Below are 17,150 nucleotides of genomic sequence, written 5' to 3'. Positions count from 1 at the left end.
CGGCGGCGGCGCCGCAGGAGGGTTTTTATCTTCTTCTCTCCCCCCTCCCTCCCCCCCAGTACGCGGGGTTTCCTGAGTTCGTTCCCAGCCGGCGAGGTTCACGCACCGACTCGGCTCGTCGCGGCGGCGGTTGGAATCGGAGCTTGGGAGAGGTACGAGAGACCCTCGAGCTGGGTCCGTGGGGTCGGTGTGGAATGATGGGCGCCGCAGCCAATCAGAGATCGGCGCTAGGGCAGAGTTGTCTGACAGGGCCAATCTGGCGCAGGGGCGGGACTTTCCCTGCCCGAGCGGGTCTGTGAGAGAGTCAGGGGCTCGGAGCCGGCTCTGGGGCTGCTGAGCCTCTGGCCGGCCGGCTCCTGCCTCATTCGCGCCGCGCGTTTAGTGCCTGCGCCTGCCCGCTGCCTCCCAGCGCAGCACCGATGCCCTTTCGGTGCCCCCCAAACACCACCCACTTACTTCCTTTTCTCCTTGGGGCGCTGCGGGCGGTGATGGGTTTAGTGTTTGTTGTCCACGAGCGGGGGGAGCTTATTCGAGTAAGAGGGCGGGGAAGGTGACTCTACAGCAGGCTGATCATGATTCCGAGTTACTTGGAGGACCGTGTGTGGGAGTAACGTGTGACCTAGAAGTGGGGCTCGGGAGGGAAAAGAGGCTGCTGTTGACGTTTTGGATTCCCCGAGGAGACAGTGACAGCTCCGCTTATCACGGCCATGAGCAAACTGAAGCATCTTTTAAGTAACTCTAATAGTAGTTTAAAAAACTTCCTACTTAATGCACCTCGAGCATCTAGCATCCATGTTCAGTAATAATTGTAATGATGCTTCATGGCTTGAATACCTCTGATTGTAAGAGAAGGTGCACAGTGTAATGGGGCTTTGTGCTCACCAAGGGGTGGAATTTTACATTTCTCCAAGGGAACTGGCATTTGCCTTAAACCAAAACAGTCACAGATGTGAGAGCAGGCCAGTAACATTGATGTATATATACCTGCAGTTTCACACAATATAGTATTGCTGTCAGTGAGACTATGCGTTGACTTTTAGTAGTCTGCAACACACAGCAGCACTGTAATACAGTGTTATTTACCATAACATAGCACACAGAAGTCCTGTGCAGGATTGGGGCCTGGTTGTGTTAAGCTCTGTGCAGAAACAGGTAAATGGGGTAGCGAATATATAAATAAATGTTAGTGGTTATCCCTACTCACAAGAGTAGACCAATCAAAGAGCCTGAATGAGTAGGGAGTACAATGTTGAGGTCTTGGAAATTGATGCCTAAATGAATTTTTTTGGCATCAACATTGAAATCTGAAACTTTCCAATAGAAAATTAAATGGACTACAATAAAAATACATTTATTTGTTATGTTCAAAAGCTTCAGGGGGTAGCCGAGTTACCCAAATTAATCTAAAGAAGTGTGGTGTGCCCATGAAAGCTCATGTTTTATTAGTCTTTAAGGTGCTGCTAGACTATTCATTGTTTAAGTTTTTCCAGTTACTTTTTAGTTACTCAGATGTTTTTAGGCCAAGAAATGATTTTCCTAATCATATTGTAATAGTTTCTAAAGTGTTCATCTTGATTACTGAAAAACTGAAAATAATTACTTGATGGAGAAAAATAAGACACCTGCTCTAACAAATGCTAGATAATCTATTAAACTGTTACAGATACATTTTAAACTAGCTATGCACTGATTATGATAAAGCCATAAGATGTAATGTATCTCAATCTGTCACATCCATCAAATCTGCTCATTTGGTAATTAACATAAAAAAACTAAGCATAAGAACTGCTATTGTACTACTTGTGTTCGTATCTCTGAATATCAGGAAAACTTACTCCATAAAGTGAAATTGATTAGAAGTGATTGTGATCTGATTTATGTGTTTACCATAAGATTGGCTTTTGTGTATAAAAGCCCCATGTACTTGATTGTTCTGTGTTTCACTTGAAGGCCTTTAACAGGAAGGCCTTAATCACCTGCAATTGTTATTAACACCAATACTACATATAGACAATCTGTCTTGCAGCAGATCAGAAGCTATAATAAAAAAAAAAATCCCTTGAGTGTTTGCCTGCGTAAAGTCCACTTGATAACTCAGCAGGCATGATCATTCCATAGCCTATTTCTGATGATGATGCTGTTCTTTATTTCTCACTTATAAACCTCTCTGGAATACTCTGACTTGAAAAAATAATCATCTTTCAATGTCTTGTAATACTAGAAAAAGTGACCGCTTGAGTTAGCGGCGAGGAGTCCGGTGGCACCTTATAGATTAACTGCAGTGTAGGAGCATATGCTTTCGTGGGCAAAGACCCACTTCGTCAGATGCACGCATGCATGCATGCATCTGACGAAGTGGGTCTTTGCCCACGAAAGCTTATGCTCCTACACTGCAGTTAGTCTATAAGGTGCCACAGGACTCCTCGCCGCTTTTGCAGATTCAGACTAACACGGCTACCCCTCTGATACTTGAGTTAACAATCTTCATTGTGGGATTCTCCTCACACCTTTAGATCCCTGAGGATTCTTCTCCTATACAGTGGGTGGACAATAATTTTAGAAGGGGGGCCACTTCATAAATTCTTGAAGTGGCCCTGGGCTGCCCTGGAAGGGGTGGCACCAGGACACTTCTGTGCTTCCCCACCCACAGTCCCTGATTGGCCAGGCGGTTGGGGAGCAAGTGAAGTCTCTGCCCCTGCCACCCCTCCACCACCAGCCCCCAGAGAGAACTGCCAGTTGTTCTGAAGAGCTGGCAGTTCCTTCTAGGCACCCGCACCCCTGGCAACGGGAAGAGACTTTGCACGCTCCCCTACCCCTGTGGGCATAGTAGCGTGCAAAGTCTCTCACTCCCTGCCCCTGCCCCTGTTCAGCTGATGGTTCACTCTATGTGCCACATGCCCCTGGTGGGGGAGGAGATTTTGCATGCTCCCCTATCCCCACACAATGATTGGCTTGGGAGTAGGGGAGAGGCAAGGTGTCCGTGGGCTGAATCAACTTGCTTGGCGGGCCGGACCAACCTGGGGAAGCTCTCTTACCCCGTCCTATACGCTTTTTTTTCTCCTTTTTCACGTCTCAGTATTGTTGATCTCTTGTTGTCTAATTATTATATCATTTGTTTAGTTCCAGCAATATCCTCAGCACTGTACAATGTGCAAAAACAAAGATCATCCCTGCTTCAAAGAACTACAGTTCAGAAGATATTCTCAGAGGACAGGGTCACTGGATATATACACTGGTAGGGATATATTAGATTCTACAAGAGCCTATTAGAGTACGATGGGCTTAAGACTTAAGTTTAACATTACTGTTTATCTGTTAGTGTAGTAATCAGATGGGTAGCTGTGTAAATCTGTGTCTGCAAAAACAATCGAGAGTCCTGTGGCACCATGGGTCTGGTGTACACTAGGGAGTTATTTTGCAATATCCCTTATAACAAGTGAAGCATCCACACTGCCAAGACCGTTATTTTGAAATAACTCCTTCTCTCCATGAAGAATAATGCTTATTTTGAAATAGTTATTTTGGAAGTTATTATTTTGAAATAAGTTTGAAATAATTTGCTAGTGTAGACATGCCCTTAGAGACTAACATATATATTTGGGCATGGTCTTTGCCTTCGAAAGCTTTTGCTCAATTAAATCTGTTTGTCTTTAAGGTGCCACCGGACTCGTTGTAATCTGTTCATTGACAAAGACATCAGAAGTTCTGAATATGAAGAGCCTCTAACATTTGCAGCTACAGTTTTTCAAGTTTATTTGCTGCCAATGCTTGAGTTACACACAGAGCTGGGGCTGGCTGAAGTCTCACAGATCTGGAAACTCAACAGTTTTCTAAGATCTATGCGTGTATAGTGCCTAGCACAGTGGGAATTCTAATTTCAGTTGGCACCTCTAGGCACTACTATGATGCGAACAGGAACAGCCTTTTAAGGTCAATCCTTCTCTCTCCTTTGTGGCCACAAACCAGATGGAGTTCCACTACATTGTGCAGTAACCTCGTAACCTCAGGGTGGGCCAAAACCCCAGCTTGAAAACCCTTGCTGTATTCTACTTCAATTTAAATATGTTTGAAAGTATGTTAGGGTATGTCTACACTACAAAGTTAGTTCGAACTAACGGACGTTAGTTCGAACTAACTTTAATAGGTGCTACACTAGCGCTCCGCTAGTTCGAATTTGAATCGAACTAGCGGAGCACTTAGTTCGAACTAGGTAAACCTCATTTTACGAGGACTAACGCCTAGTTCGAACTAGCTAGTTCGAACTAAGGGCTGTGTAGCCCTTTAGTTCGAACTAGTGGGAGGCTAGCCCTCCCCAGGTTTCCCTGGTGGCCACTCTGGCCAACACCAGGGAAACTCTATGCCCCCCTCCCGGCCCCGGACCCCTTAAAGGGGCACGGGCTGGCTACGGTGCCCGTGCCAGGTGCAAGCCTGCCAGCACCCAGCTAGCAGACCCTGCACCTGGCACGGCACAGAGCCACCCACCCGATGCCCCCCAGCCCACCCCCTCTTGCCGGGACCAGGCTGGCGGCTCCCGGGAGCTTGCCCTGGACCGCAAGAGGTGGGCACCTTCCTGGGCTAGTGCGGACATCGTGGACCTTGTCCACGATCTCCGCACTAGGCACAGGAAAGTGGCCGTCTAGGGCAGGAGAGCTGCCAGCCTGGCCACCCAGGACCAGGTGTGCATGAAAATCAAGGGGGTCCACTGAGACCCCCGACACTGAGCCCTGAGCTTACAATGGCCGTACTGGGTCAGACCAAAGGTCCATCTAGCCCAGTAGCCTGTCTGCCAACAGCGGCCAACCCTAGGGACCCTGGAGGGGATGGACCGAAGACAATGACCAAGCCATTTGTCTCGTGCCATCCCTCTCCAGCCTTCCACAAACTTTGGGCAGGGACACCACTCCTACCCCCTGGCTAATAGGACTCCATGGACCCAACCTCCATCACTTTATCTCACTTCCCTTTAAACTCTGTTCTAGTTCTAGCCTTCACAGCCTCCTGCCGCAAGGAGTTCCACAGGTTAACTATTTGCTTTGTGAAGAAGAACAACTTTCTCTTACTAGTTTGAAGCCTGCTACCCATTCCTTTCCTTTGGTGTCCTCTAGTCCTTCTTTATGGGAACTCAGGAAGAACTTTTCTGAATGCACCCTCTCCACCCAACTCCTGCTTTTAGAGACCTCTATCCTGTCCCCCCTCCGTCTCCTCTTTTCTAAGCTGAACAGTCCCAGTCTCTGTAGCCTTTCTTCATCTGGGACCTGTTCCCAACCCCTGATCATGTTAGTTGCCCTCCCCTCTCCCAGCCTTTCTCTTCCCCTCTCCCACCTCCTTTTCCCAGTCTCCCCCAGTTTTTTTTCAATAAAGACAGAGTCAATGTTGGAAGAAACGTTATCTTTATTTTGTACATCAATAAGAAGGGGGGCTAAGGAAGGGTAAGTGGAAGGAGGTGAGGGAGGAATGGGGTACGAGCCCCCGATGGGGAGGACTGGGCTGGCTCTGCGGGCTTCTGGGGGTGGAAGCTCTCCTGCAGCCCCCCAATTACTCCCTCTCCCCAGATGGCAGCCTGCGGCAAGTGCAGCTGGGCTGATGGCCGAGTGGTGTGATGTGCCCAGTGTGGGCACTCAGGGCACTCCAAGCCAGAACTTCTTTGCAAACGGGGCACCCCTTAGAACTGTGTGTCCGGGGTGGGGGTCGGGACCCTTTAAGCGCAGCCCTCGGCTAGCCTGAGACAGCATCTCCATGCTCTAAGTCCTCCTTTTATGCCCTGCCGGCACTGCTTCCGGCCATCCTTAAGCCCTGTTCATAGTCCACTCAATGTGGACTTGCTAGTTCGAACTAGCAAAACGCTAGTTCGAACTAGTTTTTAGTTCTAGACGCGTTAGTTCGAACTAGCTTAGTTCGAATTAACTAATTCGAACTAAGTTAGTTCGAACTAGCGCTGTAGTGTAGACGTACCCTTACTGTTTTCTGATTTTCATATACAGTAATGGCGATAGTACTCATATAATGAGCAGCTGTTCAACATGTTTTATGTGCATTGTTCAGTGTGTGATCCTTAACTTTACTGAATTCAAAATCTGTTCTGAAGACAGAATTGATTCCCTACCCGCTCCTGTCCCCCCTTGCCATGGGTTATTCTGTGGTGCTAGTCACTGTGGAATGTGTTTCACACACAATTAATTTACATTCACAACACTGCATGATGTGAGGGAGTGGTTTATTATAATAATTTTACAAATAGGGAACTGAGGCACAGAGAGATTTAAAGTCAAAAGTAGCCACTAATGTTGGACACCCAATTTGAAATAGATAGGACCTGTGTTTTTCAGTGTATTTATAGTAGTATATAGTCCTTCATATATTCATTTCCAGTTCCCAGTGACTGAATTAAAGGAGACAAATTAAGTTTGCACAGGCATTTCCTAATATGTGTTTTACTTTGCAACCTTAGTAATGTTCTTCATAATTGTAGGAAATATTTTGTATAATTTCCTAGGTTTTTAAAAAATAATTTGAAAATACAGAAATTTTAATTCTGTAGTATCATATTGACATCCACATGGTCATCAGCATGGTTAGAACTTTTAGATGCGCTGCACCAAACTCAGCCACTTAAACTAATGGAGTCATTCATACCCATAATAGGTTATGATCCCCCTCTGTGGACCAGTAACTGAGAGGCATGATAGTTATATTTTGCCAATGGATTTCCCAGATATTTACAGACCGGATTAAAATGTCAACTCAGAAACCTTGGGTTCCATTCCATGCTCTAAAAGAGAGTGTGTTCTAGTAGGTCTGTTTCCTCCTATACTTGACCCATTCTGCCCCATTCTGTCCAACCTTTTGCCCCTGTCTGGTCTCTTCCTGACTCTTGGCTCCTTCTCCCAGTTCCACTCACCTTGCAAACCATGCCCACCTTTATCTAAGTTTCTGCTCCTACCTGTACCCAGCCCTCTTACCCGACCTGTCCAATTTAAAGTCTCCTCCTCTCCCCCCCCCCCCCCCCACACACACTCTTGCTCCCCAGGCTCCACCTACCATCTCAGTCTCCCTACATATATTCTCTCTCTTTTCTCCTCTGTCCCCTAGCACCTTTCCCTAGTTTTTGCCCAGCCATTCCTATTCATGTCCTATGTCAGATTTTTCTTCTCTATGGTGTTCCCTAATCCCTGTTTTTTCCCATTTCCCCAGCTCCTTGTCCAGTGTATGTTTCCCCCACAGTCAACATTTCCAGCCCCGCCTCTACTTTCCTCACTAGCTCCCAAACCTAGCCTTTCCTATTAAGCTCCCAATCTCCTTACCCAGCTCATTGCAGTCTTCTTCCCACTTGCTCCCAATTTGTTTTCCCTCCTCTTCCAGTCCCAATCTCATCAGATTTCCTGTCCAAATCTATTCCTTTTCCTCACCCTCAACTGGCTTCTGTCCCATGCACATTGGAGACATATGGCTTCCCCCTCCGTGCTGCTGGGTGGCGTGCCAGCAGGGGTATTTTTTTAGAGAGGTGGAGAGACCGGCTTCTTGCTGGTAATTCTGATGCTCATCTCATGCCCAGAATAAGGAAAATCCTCCTAATCCTCCATTGCCCTGCACTGGAGCATGCTGTACTATTGTGTGGGGATAGTACAAACAGCATCTGGTCAGCACTAGCAGTTGTGAAAGGAGAATGGTTAATTTTGAGGTTTTAGCTATTAAGCTCTTTAGCAGGTCTCTAGTGAACTTGCAAACTGGGACTTTTCAGATGCTTTTAATTTAGCAGATTTTTATGCAGATTGCAAAATACACATTCCTGCCCAGTTCCAAATCCCTGATCCCTAAGTATATGGGTGCTAGAGTAAAGAGAAAGTTTCCAGAATTTTTTATATGGGGGAAAGATGTTTTTCCTACCTCGATCAGAAATGGTTGAACCATGAGACTGAAATTCTCTCCAAAAAAATTCATCTTGAGGTGGACACCAGCGTTGCAGCTCAAATGATAAAGTCTGACAAAATTATAAGCCACTGAAAATCAGTCTTGTAGTTTGAAGTGTCAAGAACCCTTAGCAATAGTTAGTGCAACCAGCCACTCCTTTCATTTTAAGCTTTGCTTGTACAGGTTGAACCTCTGAAATCCAGGACTTCCTGGTCCAGCAACATCTGTGATCCAGAAGGACCACGGATGTTGTTGGATCAGAGAGCCCCAGTGCCCAGGAGTGCAAACTGGCTGGGAGAACCCGTCCCTGGGAAACTCTGTCCCCAGGAAGCCTGGCAGAGTGGGTCAGCTCACAAGCTCCATTCCTAGGGATTCCCAGTTGGGCAGGGGAGAAGTGGGGCCATGGTGACTGGGGAACTCCGTCCCTGGGGAGCCCCAGAGGGCAGGAGCCCAAGTCAAAGCCTTTCAGGCTGGAGCTCAGTGGCAGTGGGGCTGGAGCAGAGCCAGTCCACAGGACGGGAAGCATCCTTGGAGGCTGATAATGGAGGACCTCCCCTAATCCAGCAAATTCCCTCATTTGGGATGGGTTAGATCCTGAGGGTGCCAGACAAGGAAGGTCCAGCCTGTACTGACAAATGTCTTCTCACAGAATCTGAGTGATGTGATGTTTGTGTTGTGACAGCGTTGGTGTTGTCATGACAGGTCATTACATTCTGCTAGTGGGTCTTGACATTTTGTCAAGATCCTCCCACCCAGATGCAGTTTTGGAATTGAAGAAGTGGGTGGTACCCACAAAAGCTCATGATACCATTTACATGTTTTGTTAGTTTTTAAGGTGCTGCTAGATGATTTGTTGTTTTTTTAAGTTTTTCCAGTAACAGACTAACTTGGCTACCCCTCTGAAAATGGTGAAATTGTAAGTCTGCTAGCTAATCTTGCTGGCTGTTGACAGTTGTGAGGCAATTTGGTGTCTCCTTCAAAATTATGTCTAGATGTTACAAGATACCAGGTTCTGGGAAGGGTCCGCCACCATACAACCCACCTCTACCCCCACAAACTCACAACTTTAAAGCTCATATATCCTCACAAACTCAGCCTTAGTAAGAGCAAGACACAGAGAAGAAAGGGACCATCATATACACCTGATACAGCAACTAGATGTCTTGAATTTTGTTACTTTGACCTTATATTCCTTTAGCTGTAGCTAATGGATTTTTCAGTGGACATTACGGTTACTTGGTCTGCCTCACCAGAACTTTTGCCCTCCTCTTTCCCTACTCTCTCTTCTCCATGTTTATGCTTTTTCTTCAAGTTCATTTCTCCTTCCTTATTTTTCTCTTTCCCTTCAGTGTTTTTAAGCCTTCTAAAATAAATTCCTCCCACTAAGACGTGCATATGTAAGGAAGAGGTGTTTAAATCTCTCATTTTTACATAAACAGAGGTTCCAGTAGAAATATAAACCATTCAAAAGTTAAAGTACAAAACAGGCAGAAATACCCCACCTTTCTTGCAAACTTCTAAAACAATTTAATGTTTTAGTTTTATGACCATTGACCTTGTTTTCCCTGAACCTCCTCTTATTGTTAGTTTTCTACTGTTTACAATTTTAAGCTGTTTTTGGATCTGTTTCATCATCTGTTTCTCTTAATATAATAAACCTGATTCTGATTTCCTGGTACTGCTTGAATATGAATAATAATAGTATGCAAACTAACTCCTACCACACCAGTGTCCAAATACACAGTTCAGACGCGTCTTAAGTATTTTTTTTAACGAGCCAACACAGGAAACTGCAGCGCTCTGGAAAGCACTGCCATTATTGCAGGGGTATAAAAATAAGGTTGTTTATCTGGGTAGGTGTAAAACACCCTAGAATTCAGAGACTGTTCCCTGCTTGAGAGGGGAGTTCAAGTGTGGCCTGCTTTACAAGCTAATTAATTTCCTTGTCCCTTTGATTAAACATAAGTTATTACTGAAATATGTCATTCAGATGGGTCAAGTTTAGAAGGCTGCTGAATTAGACTTCAGAATATGCTGCATTCACTGCAGTCTATAGCACAACTAACTTGCAATAAGTAAGAAATAAAGTTGCATACACAGCTGCTGAGTTGTTAAAAAGAGGGCATAGCCTAGAACAACCTTGGTTGTGTTAAAAAGGTCTTGGATGCCTTTTGACCAACATCTTGTGGTGCAGTGAAGCACATTTAACATTAAAAAAAATGCAGTCCTACAGCCATCCTTTCTAAATCTTATATTTAAAATTTGCCAGAAAGAATATTGATCGCTTACTGTCTGCATTACAGTTTCCAAACAGGCCATTTGAGTAAATTTTACAAATAATTCTGAAGACACTAGTCCCAAACATTGCACTCCATATTGCAAGTCCTGTTTACTTGAATGGAGCTACTTACGTTAGCAGGCATAGTCGTCAAGTAGTATTTACAGAATCTGGGCCTGTATTTTGTAATTCTGTCTAGAGTAGAAATAACATTTGGCAAATTTTATTTTCTAAGTTTTCATCAGCTTTTTTGTTCTCTGTAGCTGTTTGTTTTCATGGGGACAGAGAATAAACTTATAGCATAATAATTATCAGATAATAAGAACAATGTTGTCAGTCAGTTCTAACTTTTGCTTTTTTCAGCTTTTCGGTACCGATCAGATCTTTCCTAACACTTTTCATAAATTGCCAATGCAACTGTAAATGTATAAACTAATTTCCTTAACAGCCATAAAAAGGCCCACTCACAATTTTTTTCCTAAATAACCTTTAATTTGGATTTTATGATCTGCAGGCTCGCAGATGGGTCAGGGGCTGTGGAGAGTGGCTAGGAACCAGCAACTGCAACACCAAGGATACAGTGGGCAAGGCTATCTCACCAGGGAGCATGGCAGAAGATTAGCTACTAACGGCATTTCAAACACAAACCACCGTAAACAAGCCCAAGGAGGAATTGACATCTACCATCTGTTGAAAACAAGAAAATCTAAAGAACAAGAAGGATTCATTAACCTGGAAATGCTGCCCCCTGAGCTTAGTTTTACCATTTTGTCATACCTGAATGCAACAGACCTCTGCCTGGCTTCTTGTGTCTGGCAGGATCTTGCTAATGATGAGCTTCTCTGGCAAGGGTAAGTTAATGTGAGGTCACCTGCATGGGATAAAGAGGATTACTAGATTGATTATTGGTTGTCACATTGTTTAGCCTTTTAAACAATGTTTCGAATGTGAAAAGTTACTGTTTAACTTATACTAATGAACTGTTTTATACATTTTTAAGGATTTTCTATTTGTCTTTTTGCAAACAAATATATTACCCAGGTCAAATCATACTTGACAGGGAGAAAATGAGCCCAGTGCAAATGCAGAATAATATTTTTGTAAGTTCAATCAAGTGTTAGAAGAGATTACTGTATATACAAGGGTAAGCAAATACTTAGTACAAATCGATGTGCAAATTATAAACATTCTGTTGCATGTGGTATCTCTTCTAGAAAGAAGACTAGACAATGGCTTGTCTTCATTGAAGTGTAATTCAAGTGTTACCCCTAACTCAGCTTTCATGCACGCAGAATACTGTAATTCATATTCAATGATGCTTTAATTTCATGAACAGATGTAGATTGACGTTCAAGTGATGCAGAAGCTGGAGCTGATGATGTAGTGTTGACTCAGCTAGTCTGGTGCTCAAATGCAATGTTGCTACTCAAGTTGGAAAGAAGTTAGCTTGAGTTTTCTACACTCGTTACTGAAATGAAGACAAGCCCTCTAGTACACCTGTGTCTCCCCAGGTGTTTTTCATTGCCCACTGTGTACCTGGCAACTGAAATATTACATTTTGTTGTGCAAAATGTTATAATGGGTGTAAGTCTAGAATATAGAATCTAAATAGAAAAGCGTCAACAAAGAAAAAGGAATGTAATAAATCAGAAGTGTCATACTGCAGTGGTAGTAAAAGTGATGTGGATTGTAGATTTCCGAAATCAGTAAGGAGAATAGTCAGGAAGCCATTGTCTCCATCAAAAATAGAGAACTTAAGTTTAAACTCTGTGAGAACTGACCTACACATTTCAGAAGAGAGTCATCCTTTCATCAGACTGAATTTCAAATTTAAATGAACATCTGAAAGGGAGAGAGACAGAAAGAGAGAATGAAAATGTGTTTTTAAAACTTTTTAGCTGTTAAAAACAGATTGTCATCTTCTCCTCTTCTGGTCAGGAAGAAGTGAGGGACCAACAACTACCACCACGCCTGGACACAAGAAATAAATGTGTGTCAATTTCACACTTTACAGTGAAAAGGTGCAGTGATGCACTCCTAGCACCCAATGATGCTATGTAAAAGTATAAATACCAAAACTTGCAAGCTCCTTTGCATGACCTAATATGAAGTCCATAAGTGACTGGAAATTGCTGTTGTCTTGTCCTGGTTCTATTGAAATCTTAGACTAGGCCAGTGGTTCTCAAACTTTTTGGCCCACGGCTCACCCTGCTCAACACAAACCTTTCTGTGAACCACCAGCCAAATACCCATGATGAAAAAATAGGTGCGGGAGAGATGTAAGGTCTCAACAGTGGGAATGTGTGAAAGGGACGGGGGTGCAGGATGTGGACGTTAGGAGGATGCGGGGGTGCTTACCTATCTTTGAACCCCCCCCCCCCCGCTGTTCCCAGGCACCATGTCCAAGGCACCACCGCCTGCTCCTCCCATTGGCCATGATTCTAGCCAATGGAAGTAGTGGGGAAAGCCACCAGGCAATGCTTCTCTGTGCTGTCATTCCTCCCAGTGCTCACTCTACAAACTGGATCCACTGGGAAGCCAGCACTGGCACTCCAACCTCATGGGGTGCAGGAGATGCGTGGGGCTGGAGTGCCATCACTGGCTCCCTGGTGCAGGTACAAGGCTGAGCCTCGAGCCATGGCCCACCTACAAGGTGGCCACAGACCACAAGTGGTCTGTGGACCACAGTTTGAGAACCACGGGACTAGGAACAGATATTCCCTTAAACTAAATGTGTATTCCTTTTATAGCATAAAAACTAAAGGAAAGGGAGAGATAAATCAGCTCTGAAGTATGTATTTATAGTTGAATCCTCTTTTGTTTTTTCCCTTTGAGGTATACAAGAAACATTTGCAATTTGTGGAATCGCTATTCATGGTTCTGCATATTTGCAGCTCTTGTGTCCTGGCCAGGGAGGGGTGTTGTGGGGGTTGGGAACTGCTGGGCACTCACCGCAGCTCTGCAACTCCTGGCAGCTATGGGGTGTTCCCAGTGGCTCCCAGCCTCCACAATGGGTTCGGGAGCTGTGAGGAGCTCACCGCAGGGGTCGGGAGACACAGTTTTCAATATTCACAAATTTTGCCATTCGTAGCGGATCCGGGACGCAACCACTGCAAATGGCAAGGGTGTCCTGTATTATACAGTTACGTACAAATATTATTTAAAATGTTGTTTAGATTGCAAAGTCAAGCACTCAAAAGTTAGGAAGTGACAGAATTAACATCTATGCAATCTTCATTCAGCTCCCTTGTGCGTATGGATCATAATATTCTCATTAGTTACGTGTAACTTTTCAAAGGACCTGGCCTCGTTTAGTGCATAGTACGACTGGGTGTCAATTAATGAGCAGCTATTCAATATTTTTTTCTCCCAATTGTTCAGTAGGCCAAGTATTTTATACTATATTTATTCCTGTTTTGATAGGCTATGTAAATCCACGTGGGGACACTGCTCTATATACAATAAGAATCCGCCTCTAGGATTTTCTTTTAGAAAATTGTATATGCAGCTGGATGAGGGCAGTCTCACCTTTAATGCCAACCCTGATGAGGTAAGTGGAGTGTTGTTAACATCAGCAACAGTTGCAGTAATTTTAATAACGTTAACAAAATTGTTCATGGGAACACTGAATTTGTATCAACATTAGAAGTTGATTTTTAGTGGATACTGTACTACTGTACTATGTGAATACTGACTACGAAGTTATAGCCCTATACTGTTCTTTTATGCTTACAGTACCCAGGCATGTTGTTTACTTGCTTGACTCATAAGTACTTTGCACAGTCTAACAGATGCCAGAAATTCATAATCACATCCTGACTTGGGAGTAGTATCCATATTTTAAAAAAATCTTACTGTATAATATGCTCTTGGTTCTGCTTTCATTGACATCAGTGCCAAAACTCCCATTAACTTTAGTGGAGTAAGATCAGGCCCTAAAAGCAAATGAAACCTGCCATAGAGTGGAACACCAATTAAGTCTAGGATGGTAGCAGACACTGTTTATAAAAAGTCTTCAAAGATAATGCACAAATTTCCAGTTTCAAGGTGCAAATGTTGAAATAGTATTTATCTTGCCCTACCTATAACGTATGTGATAAAATTCCACTGATGAAACAAAGCTCTTATAGACTGAATTTTTGTAAATAGCAGTGATTTTTATTTTTTTTGAATCCTTCCATTTTAATAAACATAACTCATTCTGTTACATTAAATATGTACATTTATTTTAAATAAAATGATCTGTCTTAGAACTAAACAAAATTGTTTACCTATTAATTCATATAACTAATCAAAAACCAAACTAACTTCTAATGTAGTCACATCTTTGCTTGTGTAAGGAAAAAATCTGAGAGAACCAGGTTCAGCCTAGCAAATATGTGGTAAAAACCTTACCAGCATTTTGAAAATATTCCCTTGTATATAAAATTAGATTCCCCAAGCATCATATTTCCTTCAAAAAGATGATAAATTGCACTGAAAAAAACAGAGTCTTCTCACAAAATACAGACATGATATTTGGATAAATCCAGAGTAGTAAAAAGTTAGTGTTACTTCCCATTTTATGTTTAGAAAAAAATGATTGGTTCATTCAGTATGATACAGATAATGTGTATTTATAATTCACTCCAGCAATTTTAAAGCAGTCATATATGCAATGCCACAAAGTAATTTGGTTTAAATTCTTTGAGTCATTTGCCCTAGCACACATTTTTGTCCTTTGACTGCTGAAAGTCACACAGGGTTGATTTAGTTAGTGTTGGTCCTGCTTTGGGCAGGGCACTGGACTCAATGACCTCCTGAGGTCTCTTCCAGCCCTAGGATTCTATGCTCATATTTTATTTTGTGATCTATAAAAAAAAACACCCAGTTCTTTTGATATAGTACAAAAAGAAGAGGGTAGAAAACCTTGAGTCCCATTGAAGTTTTCAGTATCTTACAGCTCAAGTTAAGAACAATTCATATATTTATTTCCAGAATAATGTTAGTAGAGATATTACTAGAATGAGACTTATAAATGAGAGTTTACATAGAGATATATAACATTTGCTTAGAAGAGTACAAGTGCTAATCCTAGTATCCAGGCCAAGTCCTAAATTTGGTAACAGCTCTGCCTACATACAGTTCTCCCTGCAGTTTCAATTGGATATATTATTATTCGCTCCTGTCCTGCCGTGCGCAGGTACACTCCAATTTAGCAATGATGTTAATTGTTCTATAGTGTAAAGCACTCTGGGATCCTTCATAAGAAATGTACTATATACAGATACATAATTTTTATTGTACGTGAAAATTAACAATTTGTAAATATTCTAATGGTCTAATTTATATGTTAAATTTATTACAGTACATTTGCTGCTTCATGATTTGTGATTGTCAATCAGAATATGAACAGTCAAGTTCAGGTTCCCTGGGAACGTGGAATTTCATAGTAACTCTTCAGCCCTTTTGGTCTTTTCTCCCTGTGGAGCATCATAGCCTGGCGGAAAGTAGAAAAAAACCTGAAAGTAGAAAAAAACATTCACTTGTTTATTTTCTTTACAACTGTGATATTGGCAGAATTATTACTATAAGGACACTGACTGGAATATGATATGAAATACCATTCCATTATTATAAATCTTATGTCTTAAAATTTCCTGCCCAACTTTGCTTTACATTTGGTAACAGACCTAATTAAAATATTATAAAAATAAGAATACTTACAGCCACAGGAGCAAGATTCTCCAAAGGACACCGCCCATGTCATGAAAATGGGTAACCAAGCTCCACAGCAGCAACTCCAGAGCTAGCGGTGGCTCACAGGGTGGGGGAGAACATCTGCACATTTTGTGGTAGGATTATCTGGTTCGCCATTGTTGTGTGCATGGCGTTGTGAAATCTGCTGTATATGCTATATTGACAGTGTGCATGAGCTTGCATAATTCATGGCAGGTGACCGCATTCTACTAAAGAATGTGCCTAACCATGTTTACACATCATGTGACAACCTCCTTATGCATGTGCAAGACTTGTTTGTTTTTTATTTTTATTCCATTGGCAATGCCCTCCTAACTAAAATCTATTTTTTTTAACTACAAAATGAATCAGGAAATTTTAAGAGTTTGAGAATTATTTTTATAAGGAGCCAACTTAATTTCTGCCACATATTATTCTAAATAATATATTGTGTGCGTGAAACTTTTCCACACAATACTTATTCCATATCATGCAGACTTATTACTCAAAGTTTGGAGTATTAATAAGTATTACTCAAAGTTTGGAGGATAGATAAATAAAGTATACTCCCAAGATTAAGTGGATAACTGAGCCTCATAATAAACTAGAAAGGGAGATGGGAGAGAATATTTTCCCCAGAAAAGATGCCCAATTTCTGTTTTACCCTTAATGTTAATAGTCTTAACTGAATTCATGAATTTATTAATTATTTGTTTGTGAATAACAGTGACATTTTGATCACTGAAGTCAATGGTAAAACTGTTATTGATGTCAGAGGCAAGATTTTCACCTATACAGCGTAATAATGTTCTAAACTATAGTGAGTATAATGCATCTGTAATTGAGTTTGACAGGTTACTTTCTCATCCTCCTCTCTTCCTTTGAATTGTTCCTAATTTTGTCAGACTAATTCATGATTGGTTGGTGAGGGAGAATTTTCTGTGCTTTCCAGGTGAGAAGTGAGGTTTTTTTCAGAAGTTTTGAGCAAAACTAACTAGTCTGTTTTTATTTCGTTTAATAATCACAATTGTGTGCAGAAAATGCTCTTTCCCGTGTGGTTTTTGTCCAAATTCTTGTGCAAGGTAATCAGCTCATGACAAAAACATATTTAAGGAGTAACCTAGGTTAAAGGGAAATGTTCAGCTGTGTTAAAGTTATGAGAATTGAAAGTGGAATGGGGACTGTCATGTATGTATATTTTTATTTTCAATTGACCTCATTTTCACATTTCAGGGCATCTGCACCT

General features: G+C 42.3%; 1 protein-coding gene across 2 annotated transcripts in view; it reads left to right on the top strand.

The window, feature by feature from the left end:
• Positions 1 to 11: 11 nt before the first annotated feature.
• FBXO8 (F-box protein 8) overlaps positions 12 to 17,150 on the top strand; it is a 24,555-nt gene continuing 7,416 nt past the window's right edge. Inside the window, exons 1-4 of one of the 2 annotated variants that reach the window (XM_025186618.2) lie at positions 20 to 152; positions 3,121 to 3,235; positions 10,701 to 11,037; positions 13,610 to 13,736. In XM_025186618.2, the coding sequence (XP_025042403.2) occupies positions 3,148 to 3,235; positions 10,701 to 11,037; positions 13,610 to 13,736 (552 nt within the window). In that variant the 5' untranslated portion in view covers positions 20 to 152; positions 3,121 to 3,147. Of the gene's footprint in view, positions 153 to 3,120; positions 3,236 to 10,700; positions 11,038 to 13,609; positions 13,737 to 17,150 lie in introns of both variants that reach the window. The other variant, XM_075930220.1, reaches the window with a different exon arrangement.

The sequence above is a fragment of the Pelodiscus sinensis genome, chromosome 5, assembly GCF_049634645.1.
Source record: "Pelodiscus sinensis isolate JC-2024 chromosome 5, ASM4963464v1, whole genome shotgun sequence".
NCBI classification, from domain to species: Eukaryota; Metazoa; Chordata; order Testudines; family Trionychidae; genus Pelodiscus; species Pelodiscus sinensis.
The sequence above is the reverse complement of the archived record's forward strand: the minus strand, read 5'-3'. Positions and strand labels throughout refer to the sequence as shown.